Below are 26434 nucleotides of genomic sequence, written 5' to 3'. Positions count from 1 at the left end.
GCACACTTCCCACCAGTGGCTTCCTGCAAGAGTTTGCATCTTCCTTAGGAGAGAGGCAGGCCAGAACAAGGGGGGAAGGCTTAGAGTTCATGTAGGTGGAAATGCCAACTGAGTGCCCTATACTATAGGAATGCTTCCTTCCTGTGTCCTCCACCCTCATGCGCCAGACTGGTGCTAGCATGGCTGGGAGCCAGGCGCCTGCTGATTCCTCCATTTTCTTTGCAGGGAAGGAGCCTTTCCCCAGCATATACTTTGTTCTGGCCAAATCCCTGGAGAGACGTGATGACCCACGGGTACTGGGGCAGAGGGAAGGAAGGGGTCCTTGTGAAACACGTTTGGGGAGTCTGTGGCTTCCAGCAAGTTCTTTTCAGAAGCAATGCTCCCTCCAACAGGGGAAGCTGAGCATAGCCATCACAGCTAGTTGCCTTTGATAGGCAATTGTCTAGCCCTCTTTGAAAGCCATCCCATCCAAGATGCTCTTGTGGTGCATCTGATTCTCTTATGCTTCCTTGCTCCTGCAAGGAGGTGACTATTGTGAGATCCTTTGGTTAACATCTATCTGGGCTGGAAAATATTAAAGAATCAGAGGAGTGGTAAGCTTCCCTTGAAGCACAACTGATCAAAGGCAGGCAGATCTGTTAGCATCTTGATAAAGATGCTCAAACGACAAAGGATGCTATCATACCCCGCAAGCATCTCAGAAAAAGCTCCCAAGCTGATGGAGAAGAGAGCAGTTAAGTGGTCAGTGGGGCTCCAGGTTGCCGTTTCTGGATCCCACCACAGCCCTTCCAAGTTGCCAAAGAAATCAATGTCACAACAGTTTTTTCCTCGCACCTCCTCCCCATGATCCCCCGTGGGGCCTTCTCCAAACATATGCTGTGTCTGAACCAGCAGATCCCGCCAAACCAAGTAATCGAGGATCTAGTCAGAAAAGGAGTGTGCGCAGTCATACCAGAAATAAGCAAAATAGCTAAACAGGTACTAGACGTCACCCCAGAACTGGCCCTACTGAACACCTTCCAAGATAACAATGCCCAGTCACACTATAAAGAGCTCATAACCCACTGACAACGTACAATTCAATATGGCTAACTTAACCCGACAACCCCCCTCACCCATGCACAAACAAATCCCACTGCAGCCAGCCAAAGACAATCAGCCACACCCTAGGCCACCCCAACCTCTCATCATCAAGGAAACATAACAAGTGAATAGAAATAGAACTTCCCCAAGTGATACTGACAGAAAAACCCCAAGCATACACTAAATAAAAAAACTTAAGCTTTGCCACCCCAGTCCCTCTCTCCCATCCGTCAGTCCCCTACAGTCCCTACTATGGCTGTACAGTGGTACCTCTGGTTATGTACTTAATTTGTTCTGGAGGTCCGTTCTTAACCTGAAACTGTTCTTATCCTGAAGCACCGCTTTAGCTAATGGGGCCTCCCACTGCTGCCACGTCGCGGCGGCGAGATTTCTGTTCTCATCCTGAAGCAAAGTTCTTAACCCAAGGTACTATTTCTGGGTTAGTGGAGTCTGTAACCTGAAGCGTATGTAACCCGAGGTACCACTGTACAGACAGAAACAAGGGAGACATGTTTTATTGCAGCTGGGGAAGATGAAGGCATAGAATTAGGTATTTCTACATCTTGTTGACAATGTTTCACAATGTAATCAATGCTTTAGAAGATTAGACAAATTCCTGAGAGGATAAGAGTAGTTAGGCTCTGCCTCCATGGTCAAGAGGTATTCTGGTTCTGAATACCAATAGCTGGAAACTGCAGGAAGGAAGAGTACTCTTGTGCTCAGGTCCTGCTTACCAGTTTCCCAAAGGCATCCAGCTGGCCTCTTCGAGAATAGGACGCTGGACTAGATGAGATGAGGCACTGGCTTGATCCAGCGGGCTCTTATGTTCTTAATTTCAATCCCTGTCATATGCAGGTAGGGCTGGAACAGACTCCAATGTGAAACCCTGGAGAGCCACTGCCAACTGAGTGAAGACAATGCTGAGATAAATTGGCCAATGGTCTGAGTCCATATGAGGAAGTTTCCATGGAAATGCAGTAGCTCCCCAATCTACAGTCCTGGAATTCCAAAATTTGTGGGCTGAATATTTATTTGAGGAAGGCAGGTGTAAGGCCAAGGAAGAAATGAATCCTTATCCAGATGCATAGGTAAGTGCTACATTCCCCCCCACACACACACACACACACACATACAAAGGGAGGAGTGATTACTTACTACTTTGTCCCAGCAGCCCAAGACAGAAGCTCAAAGCTACAAAGTGCTTAATCTAATTAAGTCTGCGTTAATGGGCGTAGTCAGGATTTTTGTTGGGGGTGTCAGAACCTGAGAATTGTATTTTTATTGATTTTTATTGATTTAGGGGCACCTGCCACCCCCATGTCTGCGTTTCTCGTCCCAAAATCTTTTTTATTTTTTAAAAAGACAGTGACTAAAGTCAAGCGTTTGTAACTTCACCATTAAAGCAGGTTTTCCTCTTTTGTGGTTGGGCGGTTGACATCTCAGCACAGCATGTTCCCTATTTCGTGGACATTTGGATCGGCCCTACTCTGCTGATAGACCAACGTGGCTTCGGCTGCAATTGTATACCTATTTACCTGTTAGCAAGTGCTATGAAACTCCATGGGGCTCCTTTCCGAAGTCTGCTTGGCGCATCCTAGCCTTCCTCTACCTTGCAGGTGCTGGACAAAACGAGAGGAAAGAGAAGCAGCACCTCGCTTTTAAAAGGAATATGCGGTCCTAAGTTCACAGGGCGGGGGAGAAAAGAAGGGAAAACGAAAGCGGAAGCACCTCCCTGGACACTCTCCAGCCAAGACTGAGGAAAGGAGGGAGGCCGCTCTCGGGGGCCAGGCCTGAGGCGGGGCCTCTAGTCCCAAGACACCCAATCACAGGCTCCGCTCAAAAGAACGCCACGCCTCCGCTACGTCCCTCATTATTTAACAAACGAGCCTTCCCTTTGGCCGTGTCCCCGCTGGGTTTCCGTAGATGAGGAAAGGCACCCTCCCGCTACTCCGCCGACAGTTGACGGGCCGACCGTTGAAAAGCGCTTCGTCAGGTGACAGGCGGTTGGCTTCCTGATGCGCGCGGGCGGAGAGTAGTAGCGCGAGGGAGGGGGCCGAATGGATGAGGCGGCAGCTGAGGAACCGCCGCTGCTGCCGCCGCCTTCGCAGCTGAGCGGCGACAGCGGCAACGTCTCTCAGAGCCACAGCAGCGCCTCCGGCATCGGGGAGGAGGAAGAAGACGCGGCCGAAGGAGATGCCTGCGGAGCGGAGCTGCTGCTGGCCACGGCCGCGGCGGACTACGCCGGGTACCTGCTGCCCTCGCCGCTGGGAGGGGTCGCCCCAACCGGGCAGGTGAGCGCAATCACTCGCCCGCGTCTCCTCAGAAGGGGAAGCCGCCGCTTAACCGCAGCCTCAGAGCGGGGAGGGAGAGTTGGGTCGCGCCGCAACCCCCCCCCCCCAGTTCAATGGGGGGGTCCCAGGTAAGGGGGCGAAGTGGGCTCACCCCTTTAGGCTGGACTCACCCACCCCATGGGCGTAGCGAGCCCCCCCCCCAAATCAATTAAATAAATAAATACTTAACTAAGAGTAGAAACTGTAGAAAGATTTTGACAAGATTTTTCTGAGCGCTTTGGGTCCAAAGAAAGTAATTTGAAACAACCGTTGAGACATTTCCTTCAGAATCCGCTGGATGACAGATGGGTGTCCTAGCCCCCCCCCCCAAATAAATTATGACTACGCCCATCCTCTCACCTCCGATTTTATGCAACGCAGCAGCTGTAGGACTTTAGTTTATGGTCTTACTGGCCTTGGACTTTGTGAGGAGTTTGTTTCTTGGAGGTTAATGGGTATTGCTTCCATTGTTCAACCAAATCCTGTGTCTCTTTACTCAGAAGCAAGCTCCACTTTGCCCTGAGTTTCTTCCAGTCCATGTGTTATCATTATTTCTTAATTTCTATAATGCCCTCATCCGAGAAGCACAAAAAAAGACACAACATAGTAGCAAACAAAAACTCCACCCCTGTCGCAGACACAAATTAAAAATGTTATCGTTTAATTAGCCAAAGGCCTGGGAGAAGAGTGTTTCTGGTGCCCAAAGGTGGCACCAGGCGAGCCTCTCTAGGGAGAGAATTCCACATAAGAATGCCCTGTGACATTTGCATTTTTATTTGTTTTTTGCAGATTGAAACCTTAGACAAGAGTCTGGAAGATCTGCTGACAAGGGTAGATGAGTTTGTGGGGATGTTAGACATGGTAAGTCTAAGAACACAATAGATACGGTCAGCCACTGAAATCAAACTACCTTTAGGCATGCTTTCTCACAAACATGAAATTAATAATCTGAATCTAGCTTGTTTTAACATGTAGCATTCCAGTTTTTGTGGCATCCCAACATTACCCACAGGCATGTGCAGATTTGCTCAGATCAACTAAACAAAAAATGAAATAGCCTTAACCAATTGTTCTGAGCCAAATAGTTTTGTTTAGATTATGATTTTTCTTTATATGAGCACTTAGACACAAATTCTTTACTTGTAGTGGCCTGTGGGTTTAAATAACATTTTATTCATTCATTTAGATGATGTTTGAGATCTCAAGTAATCTTAATGCTGTTGTTTAGAATTTTTCTTGTCTGATATTTTTCTAGATTCGAAGTGATTCCTCTCAAGTAGTAAGTGAAAGTGTGCCTCATATTCATGCAAAGGCAATGGAAATGAAGCAACTGTATAGAAAGATTGACAAACTGGAGGTATGTGTTTCTAATGTCAGTATCACAGCCCTTTTTTACAGGACTACTTGGAAATAATCTTTGGGCTATTTTCTTTTTGATCCTGTAACATAAATATATTCACCCAATCCAAACAATTGAGCTCCAAAATTTGTGTAGAACTTCCCAGCTGGAAAGGAGAAGTTTCCATGTCCATTCCTTTTCCTGTGTGCAGATGATCTTGTAGATTGGGCACATGGCCCCTTGCTGTTCTTAAAACTTACCGTATTTTTTGCACCATAACACTCACTTTTTTCCTCCTAGAAAGTAAGGGGAAATGTCTGTGCGTGTTATGGAGGAAATGCCTACGGGTGGCATGCCTACGGATTTTCCTCCTCTAAAAACTACGTGCGTGTTATGGTCGGGTGCGTGTTATAGAGCGAAAAATACGGTAGTTTAAACTGTCACTTAAAAAAAAAAATCCTTGCTCCTGTAAATTTCAAATAAAAGAGGAGGAATGTGGCTTTGTAGTGTAAATCAGAGTGTCCAGGCACACTAGGGGAAGAACTTGCTATGCTGTCTTGGCATATACAGTGGTATCTCAGTTTTCAAACGTAATCAATTCCGGAAGACCGTTAAGAGCTCCAGAACGTTCGAAAATGGTAAACTCAATATGGAAGCCTCAAAATGGAAAACTCAATATGGAAAACTCAATACGGAAGCCACGTGACATGTTTGACTTCCGAGGCATGTTCGAAAACCAAAGCATTTACTTCCAGGTTTGCTGCGTTTGAAAACTGAAATGTTCGTCAACGGAGACGTTCGAAAACCAAGGTATCACAGTATAATCAGTCATCTTACATTGTAAAAATTATGACTCACTCTTCAGATTTCAAAGGAGTTTAGAAGTTCAACATATAAGAAATCTTGGGATTCTTCATTTCTGTTCTGTTTCCCACCACCCAAAAAACCCCTACTGTGCTTCCAATACTTTTTGTAATTATGTAGTTAGAACTCTTGACATAGGTAACACTGACTCTCAAGGTTCTATTTTTTTTAAAAAAACAACAGATTATTCAACCACTGTAACATGTGTTAAACAGATTTTGTTGTTGTTTAGTCGTGTCCGACTCTTCGTGACCCCATGGACCAGAGCACGCCAGGCACTCCTGTCTTCGTTAAACAGATGCTTTTCCACAATCTAATGCAGTTAAATGTGCTTTGAAATGCATTGATTTTCATGTACTAAGTCTAAGCTGGAATTTGGAATGTGGCTGTAGATAAGATGCCAGTGGTTTCTGACATGTGTACAGAAAATTTGGTTTTTTATATGACCAATAGAACTATTTGAGCAAAGAAATGTCCCTTTAATATTCTCCCATATTGCACCTGTTCATTGCTATTGATCTGTTGTTGTCTTTCAGGCCTTTGTAAAAATGGTTGGAAATAGTGTGTCAGGGATGGAAGAACAGATCACAAAGGCAGAATCAGACCTTGGAACGTTCCCAAATACTTTCAAAAAATTTCTACACACAATCAATGTGCCATCTTTCCTTAATGTAAGTTTTGTTCCTCAGCTATGGAAATGCTTGCTATAATAATGTATTTGATATCAAATATCATAAGCTTTTGTTATGTTCAGATGTCAACTTACTAGATTAGTTTGTAAGCCCAGGAGAACAACTTTGGCAAATCTCCCCACTGTTGAGATGTTGATTATGATGATGTTTCATTAAGTAGAGGTGTGGTTGGTTGATCCTGACAGTCAACATATGGATGTGTGGATTTAGATACATAAAAGGGAATGAAACATAATGCAATCTAGATAACTTTCTTGGAGTGTTATATCCCTCACATACATTTGCTTACAGCGTGCTTCTTCCCTTCAAGGGTTGCAGCCCACCCCCCACCCCACCCCTGCATTTATCTGAGATGGGAAATAGTTTGGGGGGGGGGCAGGAGATTTGGAACATGCTATATGTGCCATGATTGCAAAATACTGTTTTATTAAATGTAACCCCTAAGTACTCAATTGTTAACAAAGGTATGCCCACAGTGGCCAACCTACCCCACCAACCAAAAGAAAGATTCATACTTGATTCACATTGCTATCTCATATAAGTCCTCCACAGGTGAATAGAAGTTACTTGCTTCCATGAGAAATGAATGACAGTCAGCTCCATTCTTTCTCAGTTCCTTTTTGGATCTTGCCTGTTTTGTGCTTCCGGGCACGATGACTCATAAATCTTTTGCCTTACAAGTTGCTATAAATTACAGGAGGGGAGAGTACTGTTGCACTTGGAACCTGCTTGTGGGCTTCTAATCTAGTTTGGCCACTGTGGGAACAGAATACTACTAGCAGGGCTCCTCTTAAGCTACCACTAAAATTGTGGGGAATTCATGATTTATTTCTGTTTATTCTGTTGTGAGCAAGTATTTTAACATACAGGTTTTAATTCCAGAAAACATCTTCCTCAAGGCAGAATCAAACAGTTTATGAACCTCCTGATCTCTTCAAGACAGAAGACTACTTTCCTTCCCTTGGTGAAGCACAGTATATGTGATTTAGCTTGACAATGACATTATTGACAAGAGTCTTATCTAAGAGAGTTCAGTGCTGATCTTAGGTAGTTGCAATTCTTTGGAAATTACCGTATGTCCTGCTGCTTCCCATGTGTCCCAGGCCCTCTTCAAACATATTTCAGCTTAGTTTTGTATAGAATATACTGTTTTTCCAGTCTTCCAACAAGGTGAACTATACACTCATGTTTGGCAGCTAACCTTGCAAGTAACCCACTTTGAAGGCAGGGAGAGGGAGATGGGGTTGGGTGGAGGCAAGCACACTCTCATGCCATATAGACATAAGCAGTCCTTCCCCCTCCCTGATTTTATGTGTAGGAAAGAGGGTGTGTGTGTGCAGAATGGGCTTCCTTATGATCAGCTACCTACCAAACACCTTTTTTACCTTTCCAGGCTAGAGAGTGTCAGGGAAGGCAAGTGGGGAAGTAACACGTAAGTTAATACCTTCTTTTCTTACACCTGCCCCCTAAGGATGCCATAAACACACACCTGCCTTTTTTACTTGTCAACATTGAAAGGCCAGGTAGAAGCAGGTATACTTTTCTATGTGTTCCTTAGATCTACAGCCCCTTCTTTGGACCTAAAATGAATTGTGGGGAAATGGAAGAGGCCAAGCAATAGAACTCATTTTTGTCTTCCTCTGCCCAGGAGTAGACTGGCATATGGGCAACCAGTTGCCATACTCTAGTAATATTTTCTTGGTTATTCTCATTTCAGAAATTGGAATAAAAAAATGTATAAATACCCATCTGCAGTTAAGAGATTAAGAGGGGAGAAAACAGGAAATGTATGCTTTTGCATCTCACATTTTTTATTTCTGCTGCTAGTATTAACCCACATACCACAAGGATATTTTAAAAAAAATATTCTGTGGTACTTTTAAGTGCAATAAGGACCAAGACTATACATTCATGCCCTTTTAATGAATGTATCTGGATTCAGTTCAATGTATTGGGTGGAAATGCACTGTTTAAACAAGGAGAGGCAAAAGCTGCAAAGTCAAGTCAAACAGCTATAGGTGCTGCCTACTGCAACAATTCTGGGGAACTGTTGCTGACAAAGCCCTTTTTGATGAATACCTTAAAACGTTTGTATATAAATGCCAAAAGCAGTGGCCAAAGCTCTTATAACTTAAAATCTAATTAAAGTTTAAATAAGATTCCTTAGCGTATGAAGTTTTTATTTTTAAACTATAAATATGTAAGGTTGCACTCATAAGCCCACTTTTTTGGGATTATGGCCAATGAATTCATCAAGATCATACTCTCTAATATAGTGTTATGGCATGCCATCCCCCCACCCCAATGGCAGCCTGTTAACTCTCAAAATTTAAACTGTGTGCACTGGTTAAAAAAGACTGGCAACCCCTCATCTATATAAGTCAACTCTCACATTGTTACAGAAACTAGGATGTATTTTTATTAAAAGAGGATTATGGAATTTGGACTTTTCCTCTAGCAGTGAAACTATTTTCAATGCTGCCATATTGAGAAACCTAGCCAAAGGCTTTTGCAAGCACAAGTACTTTCTGCACCTTCTTGATAATCAATTCTTCACTACTGTACAGGGGATACTGGTGGGGAGATAGAATGTGGTTCTTTTCGGGATAGTTCTTAGTTATGTATTATAATCTCACCCAAACATGAGATGACTAACATAACTCTACAGAATCAAAGGATGCACAGAATGTATTCAGCAGAATGCAGTGGCAAACAAAGCTTTTTCTTAATTCTCTTTCAGTCTGAGTGGGCTGCTACACGATTAAATGGAACCATATTTCATGTAAAAGACTGCCTGTCAGGAAAGAGGATCCAACCTAAGTGTCTCACTAATATACACAGCCTGCAGAGGCAATGCCCCTCACCAGTGCATATCCAAACACCCAACACACCTGTGGCCTGAAGTAGTGCTGCCAGGGAGTTTTACAGCTCAAGCCTGCCTACAGGGTCTAAGACACAGTATACAGGAAACAAAGAGTTCTCAAAGGGCTGCTTGCTTGAATGCTGCTTCATTACGTCACTTTAAAAACTTCTATACACATCTAAAATTGAAAACTTGGGTTTATTTGAAGTCAACAGATCAATTGCTCTAACATGTAACAGACCAGGCTCTCTCCTACTGTAAGGAGCAGCTCAAGCTTTACGTGCTCTTCTCACTCCTTCATAATCCTTGGCGTCTAGAAAAAAAAAGAGCTGTTCACGAAAGCACCACTAATGCACCTCTATTCACTTCCATTCTTGGCAGATCATACATGCAGTATTCAGGCATGTGCTGTAGTGAGAGCCAAGCATAATAATTAGCACTGTCATATAATTTATCCTGCAACTTAAAATAAGCTCACATATTAACTTTGGCCAAGTTGAAATTCAGCCTAGTTGGTCGGCACTGAACACAGATATTTGCACTTCAGTCAGTTTTGATTTATAGGTCGTCATTTCCCAAAGCCAAGTTGATCTTTCCTTAACGTCTGCAGTGATTTTTGTTTTGTACTTACTGCCAGCATCTGGGTTTCAGGTAAAAGCAGTTTGCTTTTGCCACTACTTCTACCTCCTAGTTTTTTTCCACAAAATGGCGGAGGGAGGCACTATTCCACATTCTCTGGGCATTCTCACATGAATGGATGAAGGTCAAAGTTAAAACAGTAGAAGTAGTAGTAATCACCACTACTTCAGCTCACCCCTGAATCCATTTCTTTCACCAAGTTCTGGCATATACATAAGGATCAATGCTGAAACAAAAGTTAATAATCTACCTGTGCCTACAGGACCCCCATTGCAGAATTTATTTTTTGCACTGGCATTATTCACTGTCAGATGAGATTGTATTAAAGAATAGAACCAAACCAAAAAGCCCTCTGAACAATTTTCTGACATTTATAGAAACTGAACAGCCTATAATGCAACTGCTTAAATTGCACAGTTATTTACATGCAGTTTCACCTTAACAAAAATTCTCTTGCCATAAAAGACACGTTAGTAACTAGAAAACAATGTCAAGTCAGCACACCAAATATATAATTTTCTTTTCTTGATGCTAAAGTAATAAGGTGTCCTAGTCAAGTTGAACAGAATGTTAAATGTTAGTGGTTAAAACAACAGTATTCTGTAGAGATGTCAGAACATACATTGCTGAAAAGTAAGAGACAAGAGAAGCAATAAAACCTGCCCCTTGTTCGCAGGCCTATTTGTTTTTAAAGAGTACTCTGCATGTGCAATCTCTTGCCTAACTTTAGACAAGGTTGTCATCTGGGTGACGCAGGAAATAATTCAGCTACTGTAATGATAGCAAGAGCTTTCAATAAACATTGATTCAAATACAGTGAGAAACTTGAATAAACTCAGGGCCTGCACTAGGCTAGTGTTGCTGAAGTCTTTGATCCCTTGCCCCAAACAAAAGTGGCTTGGGATTATTTGCTAACATAGAGCAGAGCAGCCAGTGAAAAGCCTTCATAAAGTGTACATAGCCAAGTGCTGCCTGGAACAGTATGCTATGTCATCAGAGCTCCCAGCAAGCAATAGAGCCATATGAAAGATCCCTAGGTTGTCATTATAGCTCAATATCAAATGGACAGCTCCTCTCTCTTATTTATTCCAAAATGCAAATCAAGGATTATTAAACCAAAGTTTTAACTTCAGGGGAGAAAAGTTGCCATTTTTTATGTAAGCCTTCATAGTTTCTTATTGTAAAACAAATAGTTTAGAAAACAGTGCTTGCAAATCCTTGGCTTACATGTTTCATAACTAAAGGCAGCAACTGCTACTTTTCAATTAATCAAAGTTTCTGCATTTGTTATAGCTGTCACTGGTAAATCTGTTGTTAATTTGGAGAGCAATCTGAAGATTAGGTTACAAGTTAACCATATTAATTTTAAAGACAGGGGAGCTGGTTTTTTTAAATTATGGCCCTCCTAATAGTTTTATTATTTTATCAAACATATACACTTTTAGAAACAATTTGTACTTTAAAAAAAAAGCCAGGAAAATTGTTACACAATTGTATAAAAACCATAGGCAGAGAAAACTACCCCATGAACAGCAAAAAAGAACAAAACAAAAACCCAGAGCCTCAGGTATACTATACTGTACCCTACTGCCACAAAGAACACACAGCCCAAATGAAAGAGGCACTGCGTACTAATCTTTTAATAATCACAAGAAACTAAATCAGTGAGACAATTCAAAGAATCATCGAGTTGGAAGGACGCCGAGGGTCGAGTCCAACCCCCTGCAATGCAGGAATCTGAACTAAAGCATCCATATCAGATGCCTGAATATGCAATCTTGATTGCCTTATGAGAGTTTTTTTAAAAAAAATTACACATCTTCTGATTCACATTTTAAATTCAAACTGTGCTTCACATTTTTAAGTTCAGACATATTGAATCCCAAAAGCACAGAAGGCTTAAGTTTTTTTATTGCCCTTAGGCAGGTGTGTCTCTTTCTCCCAAAGAATGATGCAATGTCAACTTTCCAAGCACACAGACTGGATGACAGTAACTCTAACTCCTTTTTAGAGGGATACGGCTTCTTGTGAAAATAATCTACAAGAAACAGTTTCTGAACTTCATTTGAGCACTGTTGGAATGGCTTTGGATTTAATGCTAAAATGTGAAGATTCTCAACGGAGGGCTGGCCCTTAGTTTCAGACTTATGATCAGTCTTTTGTCTCTTGGAAGGCACAAAAGTCATTTCCTTAGCTGGAACTTGGGCTGTGCCACTGTCTATAATCAGGAATGGCTGGTCATCATTCATTTGGTCCTCTGCAACAGAATAAAGGTGATCAGATAGTTTCCTCTTTGTTGAGAGAGAAGGATCATCATGATTTTCACCATTCACAAGTGCCAGATCTTTCTTCTCATCGAGTTCAAGCTCCATCTTCACAGCTGGGGTGCTGTCTTTGGGAGCGCTCCGGCAGCGAAGCAGATGCACAGCAATAGCAGTCAGAGTCATGTTGCCAGTATATACACCACAGCAGTGGATACATTTGAAAGCTGGGGTCTTTAAAATGGTGTGCACAGTTGGCATGATATGGTGCCTGTCCTTCAAATGGAACTCGTAGGCTTCTAGGCTAGTGAAAACACCGTAACAAAAAGGGCAAGTTGATACTTTCTTATTGCCATTATTCATATCAGCAGTCTCATGTTGCAACTTCATGTACAGAGGAATAAGTGTCCTTGAATTTACCCCAGCAAGTAATGCTAGGTGTACTTCTTTTTCACAAAGTTCTTCTTTTACAGTTATGTTGAAGTCAAAGTGAGGAAACACCAGGTCACCTTCCGAATCACTCTCAAGTTGAAAACCTTTGTCATCATAATCTGCATGTAGTTTCTTCTTCCCCTTATGTACAGTTTTAGTATGATCCACAAGGCATTTTAGGTCGTGAAAAGTACTGGTGCAAAACAGGCAAGCTAATCCATGTATGAAAATATGTTTTATAAGCTCTGCCTGAGAGAGAAAACATTTACAAGAAAAACACCTGACCGTCTTATCTTTTAGCCATCTCAGAAAAGGTGCACAGGCTGCAACTTTGTCTGTATCAAGCTTGCCCGTCTTCCCTGAACTGCATTTGTGAGCCACTTGCATGTGCACCTGATAGACGTTTGATGGGAAAAGCTCACTGCAAACAGGGCAAGTCTTCCACTGCTTGGCCTGTTTAAGGGCTAGGCTCATTGCAGAGGCAGAGACAGAAGTCTTGGCGAGGGTATTCGTGGAAGAAGTTGCTACTACAGAGGAAGGCACAGTAGCTGGAGCCTGAGACTGCTGAGTAACTGTACTAGATTGCATCAGCTGAACAGGCATCTGAGGAGGTGGAGCTGTTGTCACCCCTCCACCCGCTGGCACAGGCAAAGCTACTGAAACTGGGGCAAGGGTATACGTAGGTATCCCATTAACTTGCCTGCCAGTTGGAATTAACTGTCGAAGGATAGGTCCCGCAGTCAGTAAAGTAGCATTCTGAGAAACTCCAGGTCTGACAGACTGGTTTACAGGAAGTACTCCTGGTGCAACAGGCTGATTGAACTGGAGAATTCCAGGTCCAACTGACTGGTTTACAGGAAGAACTCCAGGTGCAACAGGATGATTAAACTGAAGAACCCCTGGTGGGATCGCCTGGGTGACTGGAAGGACCCCAGGACCACTGGGCTGGTTCAAGCTACCAACAGGTCGGTTTACAGCAAGGACGCCAGGTGAAGAAGGCCTGTTTACAGGAACAGAGCTAGCTGCAATGGGTCTGTTCAGAGAACCAGCAGGCTGAGTTACAGGGAGAGACCCTGGCAAAACTGGACTGCCAACAGCCCTAACAGATTGATTAGCAGGAAGCAGGGTAGGCCGGACAGGCCGAGTGAATGAAAGGACTCCTGGAGGAACAGTTCGACTTATGCTCCCAGGAGGCTGGTTTAGGCAGAGAATGTCAGGTCTCACTGGCTGCTTCACAGGAAGTTGATGAGAAACAAAGACTGGATGAGGAACTGCAGACCGAAGAGTCACATTGTTCGGACCTGCTTGGCTAGGCAGTAGTGTATGACCTGTCTGGGCAACTGAAGCTGACGATGATGGATGTGTCAGGCTACTGGAGGCACTTGGTCCAACTGTGTTTGGGACTGCTTTTGTTGGCACCACATTCTGATTCTGATTCACTGATGGAAGTGAAAGCTGGATACACGTAGAAGGTGAACCTACTGAAGCAGTGGTAGGTATCAGCGATGGTGTGGCTCCAACTGTGGAAGGCTTGGGTGCAATATTGACGATATGCTGTGACTTTGCTTGTCCTGATTTTTTAGGCTGCACTGAAATTATAGGTCTCAATATATTCTCCAGGTCTTTGTGTACTTCAGATGTCAGGACATGGTATATTAAAGAATCCCGACTGTTTGCAAAAGCATTGCACTTTTTACAGTAGTGATCAGTAAAATTCTCTTCACTTTCATCAGGCCTCTCCTCAAAGTATGTGCTTATTAGGCTTTGGAAGTGGGTTACCAATACATGTTTCTTCGTATTATAGTATAATGTGTCTGTAAACTGACATTTCTGGCATATGAAGTTTACTGCATCACTCCGGAATTGTCTCATGCCACCACTCACATTATAGTTTTGAATTTTTTTCTTAGAGTGAAATATACGAAGGTGTTTTCCCACTACTTTGGAATGAGAAGCAAATGCACATTCTGGGCAAGGAACAACTAATTCTTGGTCAACTTCATCTTCATGGTAACGGTTCAAGTGGTTTTTGAAAGAAGAAAGAAATTTTGATGAAAACTTGCAGAGGCTACAGCAGTACGGATTTGTTCTGTATCTCTGAAAAACAAGAAAAAGGGGCAGTTACTTCAACTGGCATCTACAAAAGGCATATTTATGCTGATTGTCCAATAAAAATACCAAAGTTCTGAAAGCCACTATACTAATTTCAGTCAACATAAAAGTTTCTTCAGGCGATCAGAACTTTCCACATCCAAGAGAGTATTAACAAAAAGCCAACATCTTATGCATTTATATGAACACAACTTTCTCATCACTAATATGCTTGCATAACAACACAAACTGTATGCAAAACAAGCAAAATGATGTAGATGTTTTATGTTGCTGTGCTGGCAACATAACCCCACCCCATAGCCCCATTCAAAAACTGGGTGAAAATTTGGATTCTAGCCAACACAGAAAACAATGAGGGAAAGCTACTGCTTGGTTATCAGTTAGTCACCAGGAAACAATACAGTTTCTTTACTCTTTGAGATCATCATTTTCAAGACCATCATTTTCTCTTCATCTTCTAATCAGTCATTATAATGGCATCCAAAAAAAAATAGTAATACACCAAGTTCCATGTGAACTTAAGAAAAGCATGCACACCTCTTGCTATATTGCAATCAGCTTCTAAGACTGATAGCCATTTAAGAAACAGTTTGCATTGCACAGTTGATCCCATGCTGTATCACAAAGGCTAAAAAAAATCCACTAGGTATTTACAAACCAGTGGGCTCAAACAGCATTCTGAAAACTGTAATGAATAAACATACCCTTCTTCTGGTCACAGACTCCCAAAGAGACACATCACTCCATGAAGTGTTGCAGAAATATTTTTCTCCTGGGTCAAAACTTTTCAGAGTCTACAAAAACACACACAAAGATTTCTAAAACAGCATGCAACTAAAAGAAAACCCTATTTTATACAATTCTAAGTCAATAAGTTCATTATGTTGGATATAAACTGCAGGCTGTATCCAATGCCTCTGCTCCATTCACTCACAACACCTCCCTTGCAGAACAGGACTCCCCCCTGCCCTGCAGTCCCAAAACACAAGCAAAAACTGCTCCAGAGAGTTGGGGGACCCCCTGAAGCAGATTTTAGGGGCTAGTGAGTAGAGGCGGCACAAACACAGCTCTACTCACACAATACTGGATACAACCTCAAAATTAAAATTGTAATTTGAAAAATATATATGCTATGTTGCCTTTTTTCAATAATGGATTTCAAAGTGTGGTAAATTTGGTGAGCTTTATCAGATCTTAAGGCTTCCCCACACTACTTGCTTCTGTGTGGGTAATCTACAGGTGACACTGAGTGTGGAAGGTATTAACCCAAGCTATAGAGTCTCATAGCCAGAGTTTTCTTTACAGCTTGTCTCCCCTGCCTTTCTAACTTTGTTCAGATTTCAAGTGTAGTTTATGCAATTTGAAAGTTTTAAATATTTGCAATTAATTGAGCTAGACTTTTAAAATGCACAATTTCTGGTGTATCGGAACAAGCTTTGCTTGTCAAGAAACTATAGTCATATCTCTGAAGTTAAAGTTCTGTATGTTTGATGTAATGAAGTGCCCTGATGGAATGTGTGTTTGTGACTGACCTTGATTTCATGGTGTGTGTGTGTTTTTTTAAAAAAAACTAAAAAACCCTATGCATAATCTTTAATAAAACAGAGGGCTTCAAAGGCAACCTAGCCAGATGGATGGGGTATAAATAATAGTAATATGAAAATGAAAAACAACTTGGGGGAACTTCAGTTTTTCCCAAAAGAGCAAACAATATTTTGCTCATCTGCTTGGCGCAAACTTTTAAGACTATCAACTTCTGTAAACAAACAAACAAACAAAAACAGGAAATAGTGACAAATCATGGCAACAATGCATGGAAGGGTAGGTTTTCACTTCATAGCAATGAACTAGCCAGTAACTAGGGGTGGAGCAACAGCAATATGTGCATGATACCACAACAAAGCCAGGCACAGCTATCTGAATTGCTATACACATTTACAATGTGGCCCCATTAGCTACATGTTAACTTAGTCATCTGTATTCACACTGTGTGTATGTTGTTTCCAGGCTCTACAACATCACCACCAGCTTCTGCTGCTTTTACACAGCAAAAAATACTATTCTATTCTTGTTTTACTTTTCTCTCAGTCTTTCCAAAATTCAGAAAACCATTAAAATATTATTTATCATGCACAACAAATAGTCAAAGCAAAACAATGACTAATACTCCTGCACAAATTCACCAGAAACTCATGCCAACCTCCTGTTAAGGGGTTAATTTTATTAGTGAGGAAAGAGCTTTCTCATTGCTGAGATGCACCTGGCTAAATCTGGTGACTTCCCTATTAGTGTTACTAGGTAGATTGAACTCTGTGTATGAAAGAGCTCAGATTACAGCACTGGTCATGGGTCATTGGTTGTGGTCATTATCAGGAAGGAGTGGATTCTTGTGTAACTGTGGAGTTACCTGAACACTTTGAGAAGAGCTTGTCTGAGAAGATTTGGAGAATTGCCAGACTTCGGGACCAGAAGATTTTAAGTTGTTGCAGGAATACAGTGATACCTCAAGTTAAGTACTTAATTCGTTCTGGAGGTCCGTTCTTAACCTGAAACTGTTCTTAACCTGAAGCACCACTAATGGGGTCTCCTCCTGCTGCTGCGCTGCCGGAGCACGATTTCTGTTCTCATCCTGAAGCAAAGTTCTTAAGCTGAAGCACTATTTCTGGATTAGCGGAGTCTGTAACCTGAAGCGTATGTAACCTGAGGTACCACTGTAACTGCAAATTGGCTTGTGTGTGGACTTTATTCAGCAAAGACTTTAAAGTACAGAAACCCCTCTGGTACCAAAAGGAGAGACGCCTACATGTAACCTGTATATAGTGTGTAAATATGTAGTGTGTGTTTTGTGTGTGCCAAGTAAAATAACTGGTTCATGTTGGTGAGCTTAACAGCTTTACTGAAGCTTCCATAGCATGCACACCGATAGCAAAATATATAGGTGTTGAAGATAAACACACACTCCAACAGCTCCCCAGCAGCCACAAAGACAAAATTATCTGAGCAAAGTCCTACTAGCCCTTTATCCAGAAGGAAGCCTAGTCAAATCTCTGCTACCAGTGCCATAAAGACACACTTCCTCTTTCCCATTCTTTTCTCACAATAAAGGAGGTAGCAGGAATGCCCAGTCTTTTTAACTGATGTGCATTCCCACTCCAAGTGAGAGTAGGGTGACTGTATTTGAAGTAATCATGTTTTTAAAATCTTATCTTTTGAGCTTCACAGCCTCAGATTAATGTACCCAATACCCATTTGCTTGAATCTGTAAGCTAGACAAAGATCTCTCATTCCATTCATATTTTCATGTGACCTACCATAGTTGGTCTTTTTTCTAGCTTTACAGGTGTTGAAGGAGTTGTGTATTCTGTAAATACTGTTTCTTGACAAGCCAAACTAGTATATTAGTACTTCTGTGCAAACCGTACTACTTCTGTGCAAACCAAAGCTTTCACTTACTTCTATGTTTATTTTAAGAAAAATAGACACATGAAATATATCAAGTCATGTTTCATAGGATGTAATCTAAGAGTCATCCTAAATGAAATACGAGGAAAATGTATTAAATAAATAAATAACTGAAGAGTTCCAATCTGCAAACCTCTCTCTTAAAAAAGAGTCAATATGCATGCTACAAGTAAATCCCCAAATTGAATCCTATAAAAAGACAGTTGAAGACCTATGATCACGCACACAGTGACTTACAGAGGATCTCATTATGTTTTACTCATGGACAATTGTACTGGAATTGGTTTTCCTCTCCTCTTTTTCAACCAATATTTCCACACTTATAAGACTCATGAGCTCACTTAAGAAGAATGACAATAGAGAACTATAAGGGTCTTACATGAAGTAACTCCTGGCAGCTGTCAAGCCCAATATCCTTTAGAATACCCTTTACTTTCTTCCGAGCCTTCCTTATATTATCAAGATTTTGCACAGGAATTTGAAGCATGTTGAATTTTGCCTAGAAAACAAGGTAACACAACATATATACATCATTTCGTTAAATGTAATATTTCAGATTATGCTTATGCATTTAGAAAATTCAGATTAATCTGACTTTCATTACTATTTCAACAAATGAGTATATTTGTAGATTTTACACTTTCTGTGGCAAACAACAAATAATACATATGCAGCTATATTTATCACAGGAAGGTTGCAATTCCTGAACAGACTTCCCTGGGAGTAAGTGCCACTGAACACAATAAAAATACAGTAGCACTACCTGTACACAGGGTGGATTTGATTTGATTTGATTTAAATCAAATCAAATTAAATCACTGGTATAATCTTAATATTTACAACCAGATGAAGGTTTCATTTTTGGAATAATAAATTTTCAGAGTAGTTTTTTCAGTTATATCAAAAATTCCTTTTTTGGTTATACTAACAGAAATACAAAGACAGGTAATTATGAAATTATTGTTTATACTTGGACAGCTTTTCTGCTGTACTTTATTGGAAGGATTTTTGCTGTACTTTATTGGAAGGATTATTTCCTTAATAACAATTTAAACAATTTATTTAACTAAAACAATAACATTATAGTATATGTATCCATGTTTGTTAACTGATGTGGTTAAACGACCATTTAAAAAAAAAAAAAACCAGACTGAGTTTTAGCACACATGAAAAACTTGAAACAAATCCTTATTTCCTGATGCATAGCCTTTGGACTATAATGTAACTTAAATAGCAAACTATCTTTAGAAAGCTTTTTCCTCCAAAAGCATTTTATTTTTAAAATCTGATTTAAATCAAAGAAATCTGATTTAAATAAAAAGCCCAATTTAAATAATAAAAAATCCATGTTTTTTAAAAAAAATCATTTATTTTTATCCACCCTGCCTGTACATGAATGCTACTGCTCAAGTTCTTTATTACTGAAGAGGTGCAATTCTGCTGTTCAAATATTAGCAAGAGAACCCAAATATAAAATTCCAAGTGGAGACCACCAGAAAACTTCAGTATTTTCCTTCCAGCATCTATTTGTCTGAAAAAGGTGCTCAAAGTACTGAGTTACTGAAATGTAAGTAGTAATTTGTATTACGAGTTTAGAAGCCAAACTCAAGGTGTGAATTTCAGATACACCTCTTTAATTGGACTGCTATACACTGCCAAGTGATATGTCACAATACTAGCTGACAAAAATAGCTACATCTTTCAATACATATGATGTGCATGCTATGCAACACCACCACCAAACAATCCATAGGGCAAACACAGTAACAGCCAGAAAGCCATACTACCTCACTACCCACTGTGTTCCCTAACAGGTATATACAATCTTCCGAGCCAACTGCTACCGTATTTTTCGCTCTATAAGACGCACCAGACCATAAGACACACCTAGTTTTTGGAGGAGGAAAACAAGAAAAAAAATATTCTGAATCTCAGAAGCCAGAACAAGAGGGATCGCTGTGCAGTGAAAGCAGTGATCGCTCTTGCTGTTCTGGCTTCTGAGATAGCTGTGCAGCCTGCATTCGCTCCATAAGACGCACACACATTTCCCCTTACTTTTTAGGAGGGAAAAAGTGAGTCTTATAGAGCAAAAAATATGGTACTTGCAAGCGCAAAATCATACCAGGTCCTCAGTGGGGACCCCCCCATGCACCCCCAGCTTTGAAAACATACTATGGTAAGTATCACATGCACTTCCAAGTTTCTACCTATTCAAGAGATATGTTAAGAGATGTTAAGATTTTGGGGGATACCTAGTAATATGATCCCAAGATGCAGAACCTTCAAAATGCTATGACAAGGTCATTTGTCTGTTTATAAGAGTGCAGTGGAACCTTGGTTCTCAAACTTAATCCGTTCCAGGAGTCCATTTGACTCCCAAAACCATTAAAAACCAAGGTGCGGCTTCCAATTAGCTGCAGGAGCTTTCTGCACTCAAGTGGAAGCCGTGTCGGATGTTCGGCTTATGAAAAACGTTCAAAAACCAGAACAAAAAACCAGGTTTTCAGCGTTCGGGAGCCAAATTGAACAAGTACCAAGGTGTTCGAGAACCAAGGTACGACTGTATACCAGAATGTAATTACCTGATGCAAAACTGAAAGCAACAGAAACTGCTATACCTCCGAGACTGTGAGCACGGGCTGAGACACTTTTCAGTTGGCAAGTAAAAAATAATACCATCAATTGACTACAATAAAATATTCCATGAAGCCAATAATGTTGTTTTGTATGTAGTGACTTCTAAAAACTGATAATTTGAAAGCTTGGTATTAAGAGGTTTTTTTATATGGATGTTTCAAGCACTTCTTTTTCCAAAGAACAGAGATTGTTCAAGGATGCATTAAATATTCCAACCAGAATGACATCTAGTGTCTAACCATCTTCTCTAACTCAATGTGATGGGCATGGTAACTTACTTCCTGTATAATAAAGCCAGCCTATGATTCTTCTCTCATAGCTGCTTGCCTTTAACCTTTTAAGTTCCAATTTATTGTACACAAATAAGATATAACCACCTTGTATTGAATTACTCATCATGGGTGACCAGGAATTCCATGCAGGCACATTCATGGAATTTCATCCAGGTGAGGGAACAGGCTGGTGGAGGGGTACAAATCACTGTGTGCCTCTTCTGTCAGCTCATACGTCTTCTATGCTAGGAAACAAAGTACCTTCCTCCTAGGCTAGCATGGAAATGCAAGAGGATCAGAGAAATTGCTCTGTCCATGCTCCATCAGCACACTCAGCTTCCACAACAGCTGTGGTGTGAAGGAAGCAAAGTCCCTTCCTTCCTGACCAGTACAGCAATGAAGCTAAAATATCCACAGTCCAATGAAGAACCCATGAATTGCTCCAATCCTTTTAAAAAAGCCATTGCCACATCTTAATTTTAAAAACTTACATCCTATGCTTCCATCGCAGTCACAATAGTGTGGCAGTGAATTCTGTAAGATGTAACATGTTGCCTTAATTATTTACTGTTTTACCCTCAGCCTAGTACCAATCAATTTCATCAGGTGACTCCAAGTTCAATTTTCCCCACCATTTCTAATTTTATAAGCTATCAATGTTCAGGTTTTTCATATTTTTGTTCAGTGCTAGCCACAAGTTATTCATTATTCAGCTAACACATTTTTTGCAAAAGCCATATTGCGGCATAACCAGAGGATGAAATGCACATACAAACAGAAGACTGCAATGCTAAATAGCCAGTGTGGTAGGATTCCAGCAGGTGGAAAAAGCAGACAAAGTTTCCACTGTAACTGGATGCAACCAAAGCTTTCAAAACATATCCAGCACCATGCATGTACTTCTTCCCTTTCCATCCCGAGCATGCTGTGGCTACTTAGAACTGTTGTCTAAGAGAACAACACATTGCATTGGTACGCAAGTAACTGCCATGCATAAGCTTGTTAACTGTGCTATGCACAGCTGCTTACTTAGCCAGTGTGGTGTAGTGGTTAAGAGTGGTAGACTCGTAATCTGGTGAACCGCTCCTCCACATGCAGCTGCTGGGTGACCTTGGGCTAGTCACACTTCTCCGAAGTCTCTCAGCCCCACTCACCTCACAGAGTGTTTGTTGTGGGGGAGGAAGGGAAAGGAGAATGTTAGCCACTTTGAGACTCTTTCGGGTAGTGATAAAGCGGGATATCAAATCCAAACTCTTCTTAGCAGTATCAGACTGGAGCTGACAAAAGTCAAAGCAAGGAACCTTCCCACAGTGCAGCCCACCACATACATGCCTGCTCTCCATCTTGAACCATGTGCCAGGCTCCTCTTGAACTCTGTTCCTGGGATACATGCTTGCTGCCTGAGCTTTCATGGGTAAGGAGACAAAAGTGTCTATGTTTGGCCTGGGAGCACTGAGATGGAAGGTAAGCTGTGCCTACTGGAACAAAGAACTTTCTCCTCCTTTGTTTCTCTTGTCTGCATTTATTTGGAAAGCGTGTGAGAGAAAGTCATGAGACAAAGATCTCACCTTCTTCTGACTCAGGGTCTTGCCTCTGATGTAGCCCTCTAAAACTGTGGACCCCTGAGCACGTAGAGGGGAAAGCCCACCATAAATCTACATCTTCAGCTGCTTCAGGATCAGATCTCTATAGAACTTGTATGCAAGACCTGGACTGGAACTGCTCCTGACCCTAGTGAACTGGAAAACGTAATTCCTGGACTGGACTGCTCCACTTTATACATGATAAATAATTTGGTTTGCTCACCACTTTCTCATGTGAGAATAAGGTTTTGCATAACAACATAGTCAACATGAGACAGAAAATATTCCAGTGCTTTATTTTTCCATGAAAAATGTTCTGCTTCATAGGCTCAATGGTAACAGTTACCCCTTAAAATATAATATATATATATAAAAAATAAATAAGCATACTAAATTAGAACTCTCTAGGAAATCAGAAAAGAAATTCCATGGAAACTGAAAATATTCCAATACAAATTCCACTATGTTAATTAGCCTAATTTGCATTGGAAGAAATTCCATTCCAAAACTTTCCAGAAAATTTACATCACTGAATATTAAGGGCCAAAGAGCTGACAGAGATAAGTTAGAGCAGCAGTGGAATTACAAGACCAAGACCAAAAGAACCATAAGGAAATTTTACATTTACATCAGTGCACAGGAGAGAACTTCACTCAAAGCCTTCCCTTGGCTACAATTCCAATTGCTGAAACGATAATCTGTCATAGAACATGAATGGTGTTTTGACTCTTAAGCAGCAAAATTCCAGCCATGACAGATCTCTCCTGCTCTTCCTCGTTTCAAGATCATGATCTGAAGAACAATTCTGGGCACAACTACATTTGAAAGCCTCTCCAGTTTGATCTTAAAATGTGAAGATGCATTAAACAATTTCTTAAAAACTAATATAAGCCAATCAAGATTGCATATTCAAGCCATCTGTCATGGATGCTTTAGCTGAGATTCCTGCATTGCAGGGGGCGGGACCATATGACCCTCAGTCTTTCCAACTCTACAATTCTATCATTAACCTGACATCATTCAGCATGTCTACTCTGGACTAAACACTCAGGCCAAGACAGCCATGACAACACTGCTGACTAGGAGAGGCAACAAACACACTAAGTTTTCTTTAAAAGACTACATTGATACACCTGCCTGCAGAAATACCAAGTTTCCACATAGAATTTATGAGCTCCTGAAGCGTTTACTACATCAGCTGAAGAGAAGGGCAGAGGTTGGAGAAATAACTTTTGAGTGGATGGGTGTCCTTTTCCCATCCTCAGCACCCCCTGGGAAATTCACCAAACCTACTGCACCTGGAGCCAGGTGCGGTAACAGGTAAAGGGACCCCTGACCATTAGGTCCAGTTGTGGCCGACTCTGGGGTTGTGGCGCTCATCTCGCTTTACTGACCGAGGGAGCTAGCGTACAGCTTCCGGGTCATGTGGCCAGGATGACTAAGCCGCTTCTGGCAAAACAGAGCAGTGCACGGAAACACCATTTACCTTCCCGCCGGAGCGGTACCTATTTATCTACTTGCACTTTGACGTGCTTTCAAACTGCTAGGTTGGCAGGAGCCCACCTTGGTACCTGCCTATAAATGCAAGCCCTGCCCAAGAGACAATAAAGAAGCTGCAGGAGAAAGGGCAGAGGCTGGAGAAGGAACTGTGAATGGAGGGGTGGCTTATTTGTATCAACAATTATTTGTTAACTGTATTTCTGTAAACTGTTAATTGCATTAATGCAATTATTTGTTAAATGTATTTCTGTATTATTTATTGTTCGTTGCTGTTTCAGTTTACAGTACTTCATTTGAGAGATTTTTAAAATATATTAAGCTGCATATAAATGGAGTAAAGAAAAAATAGTGCTTTAGTAAGAAGATAAAGAGGGCAAAATCACAGAAACAAAATGTGTCTGAGCTGCAAAGTGTTACCTCTCTCATTTTCCTTCTCACTTGTATGTGAGCACAGGACTTCTTCCCTCTTCTCTTGTACCCTCTGCACCTTTGGTTATCCTGCCTTTCCTGATGATCTCCCTTTCTTAATCTAACTGTGGGCCAGGAACACATTTGCAAGTTCAAGCCTTTACAAGCCTAAAATGCCATGATCTCTCCAGCTGCCATATGGTTAGCCACTATGACCAAAGAGAGGCATGCACCTCTAAGGCCATACAGACACATGACTTTGTGAAAAATGTTCTGGATTCCAGGTCTCAGTGGAATATGAGTTCTCTCACAGACTCTTCCATGGAAATACAGATCACTTGCTGGAAACAGACCAATCACACATACATAGTACCACAGTGACAATTACATGCAAGATCCTAAAATATGCAACGCTATCAACCGACCCTCAAGTCTTGGGACCAGAAAAGTACCACACTAGCCAGCCACCACTCTATAAACAGCCTCGACAGCTTGCTCCAGTCCATCTCTGTAACTCAAACCCCGTTAATGCACTTCCTTAAAAAAAAAATCACAATTCTATTTAGCCTTAAGCAACTGGTTTAGTATTCCAAAATGGGTTTTTTTATTTAAAAAATGGGTCTAGCTTTAGCCACCCCCCAACGAAGCAGTCGAGAGTTTACAGGCTTCCTGAAATCACTGATGTTCCACATGAAGGAGAGCGGCAGAGCTGGTGGTGTTAAACGCATAATAATATTATAATAAAAATACTGCAAACCCGAATGCCTCACGACATTCCATCCTCCCTAGCCTCCGAGGAGCCCCCGGACCTTATTTAAGCCCCTCAGCTATTAGAGCTGGTGGCAGCGCTGGGGAGAAGCGAGCAGGCTGAGGGAAGAAGCCTTTTCTTCCATTCGCGGCTTTCCCCCCCTCCGCGCCCGCGAGAGGGAAGGCGGGCTTCCCCACGAGGCTGGGGTTGCCCTCTGGCTGTGGCTTGGCTGGCAGCGCACTGAGGCGGCTCCTGCCAAGGCGGCCTGAGGGAGGCGGAGGCCGCCCTGGGCACCAGGGAGCCCGGGCTCAGCAAAGCGCCGCAGTGTTGCACCTACCTGCCCGGGCGGCAGGGGGAGCCCGCTGCCTGCCCGCCGGTTCTTGCGCTCGCGCCTCCCCGAGGCGCTTGGACGCGTTGCAGCCTCCGGCGCCGCCGCCTCCTTCCGCGGCCGCTTGCTTGGTCGGCCGGCTGCTCGGTCACTCCTTCCGCGGCCGCCCCGCCCTGCCCCGCCTCCCGGTCTCGACCTGCAGCCCGCGCTCAGTGGCCCAGCAGGACGGGCAGCGGCGGCGGAGGCAGCAGGAGGACCAGCCGCAGCATCCTCGCCCCGACCGCTCGCCCTGCAGCCGTGCAGCGTCGGACCCGGTGCCCCGCTCAGCCCCACTATGCCCGCGCTCCCATCCACCCACCTCCGGCTGCTACTCCTCCCTCCTTCCCAAGCCAGAAAGAGAAAATGGCGCTCGATTTGTCCAAGGAAGTGACGTCGGCCCTCATTTGCATGCCAGTCGGTGGACCAATAGGGAGGCGCGTGGTCCAGGGCTCCCATTGGTTCCCTCCATCAGCACCAACTCTCCAGGAAGGATGGTGTGGCTTCTTGGGAGCGCTCTGGGAGTGCTGTAGAGGTGTCCCCCACCCTTAAACTACTCACCTGTGCCCTCCACTTCCCTTCCCTTGCTCTGGCACAACTCCTGGAACAACTCCGAAGTGGAAACTCCCGCGTGATTTCGTGCTATGACGTCATTTTCAAGGGGCGTGGCGCTGTGACGTCATATCATGTGATGCCACCACGTGGCCATGCAGTATTTCCCTTGCATATTTGCACAGAATTTTGTGGAAGCCTTGTTTGCAATCAGTATGTTGGTGAAATCCCACCTTACAGCCAGCAGCCAATGAAATGCTGACATGTCAAAAAGCTTTGCATCTCATTGCATG

General features: G+C 42.3%; 2 protein-coding genes across 5 annotated transcripts; one reads left to right on the top strand and one right to left on the bottom strand.

Moving 5' to 3' along the window:
• Window positions 1–3019: 3019 nt before the first annotated feature.
• LOC128417698 (biogenesis of lysosome-related organelles complex 1 subunit 4-like) lies at window positions 3020–8759 on the top strand. 2 transcript variants are annotated; one of them, XM_053396723.1, is made up of 5 exons: window positions 3028–3374; window positions 4203–4274; window positions 4669–4770; window positions 6153–6287; window positions 7191–8759. In XM_053396723.1, the coding sequence occupies exons 1-5, from the start codon at window positions 3141–3143 to the stop codon at window positions 7290–7292; spliced, it is 645 nt and encodes a 214-aa protein (XP_053252698.1). In that variant the 5' UTR covers window positions 3028–3140; the 3' UTR covers window positions 7293–8759. The 2 variants fall into 2 exon arrangements, with proteins under 2 accessions (XP_053252699.1, XP_053252698.1); XM_053396724.1 differs by lacking the exon at window positions 4669–4770 and having other exon boundaries at window positions 3020–3374.
• Window positions 8760–9350: 591 nt separating this feature from the next.
• On the bottom strand, window positions 9351–26171 carry ADNP2 (ADNP homeobox 2). 3 transcript variants are annotated; one of them, XM_053396698.1, is made up of 4 exons: window positions 26151–26171; window positions 18457–18576; window positions 15320–15409; window positions 9351–14600 (listed from the first exon to the last, which is right to left on the bottom strand). In XM_053396698.1, the coding sequence occupies exons 2-4, from the start codon at window positions 18562–18564 to the stop codon at window positions 11622–11624; spliced, it is 3177 nt and encodes a 1058-aa protein (XP_053252673.1). In that variant the 5' UTR covers window positions 18565–18576; window positions 26151–26171; the 3' UTR covers window positions 9351–11621. The 3 variants fall into 3 exon arrangements, with proteins under 3 accessions (XP_053252673.1, XP_053252671.1, XP_053252672.1); XM_053396696.1 differs by lacking the exon at window positions 26151–26171 and adding an exon at window positions 25563–25861; XM_053396697.1 differs by lacking the exon at window positions 26151–26171 and adding an exon at window positions 22016–22921.
• Between the last annotated feature and the right edge of the window lie 263 nt (window positions 26172–26434).

This window comes from Podarcis raffonei, chromosome 7, assembly GCF_027172205.1.
Source record: "Podarcis raffonei isolate rPodRaf1 chromosome 7, rPodRaf1.pri, whole genome shotgun sequence".
Classification (NCBI taxonomy): Eukaryota; Metazoa; Chordata; class Lepidosauria; order Squamata; family Lacertidae; genus Podarcis; species Podarcis raffonei.
The sequence above is the reverse complement of the archived record's forward strand: the minus strand, read 5'-3'. Positions and strand labels throughout refer to the sequence as shown.

What these genes read in the sequence shown, in the direction of transcription:
- ADNP2 (XM_053396698.1), bottom strand. Translation starts at nt 18,564, where the DNA reads ATGCTTCAAATTCCTGTGCAAAATCTTGATAATATAAGGAAGGCTCGG. An exon ending in GCTGCCAGGAGTTACTTCAT is followed by an intron (nt 15,410 to 18,456) that starts GTAAGACCCTTA and finishes GTGTTTTTGTAG; the next exon opens with ACTCTGAAAAGTTTTGACCC. An exon ending in AGTCTGTGACCAGAAGAAGG is followed by an intron (nt 14,601 to 15,319) that starts GTATGTTTATTC and finishes CTTGTTTTTCAG; the next exon opens with AGATACAGAACAAATCCGTA.
- LOC128417698 (XM_053396723.1), top strand. Translation starts at nt 3,141, where the DNA reads ATGGATGAGGCGGCAGCTGAGGAACCGCCGCTGCTGCCGCCGCCTTCG. An exon ending in GGGTCGCCCCAACCGGGCAG is followed by an intron (nt 3,375 to 4,202) that starts GTGAGCGCAATC and finishes TGTTTTTTGCAG; the next exon opens with ATTGAAACCTTAGACAAGAG. An exon ending in ATGTGCCATCTTTCCTTAAT is followed by an intron (nt 6,288 to 7,190) that starts GTAAGTTTTGTT and finishes TTTTAATTCCAG; the next exon opens with AAAACATCTTCCTCAAGGCA.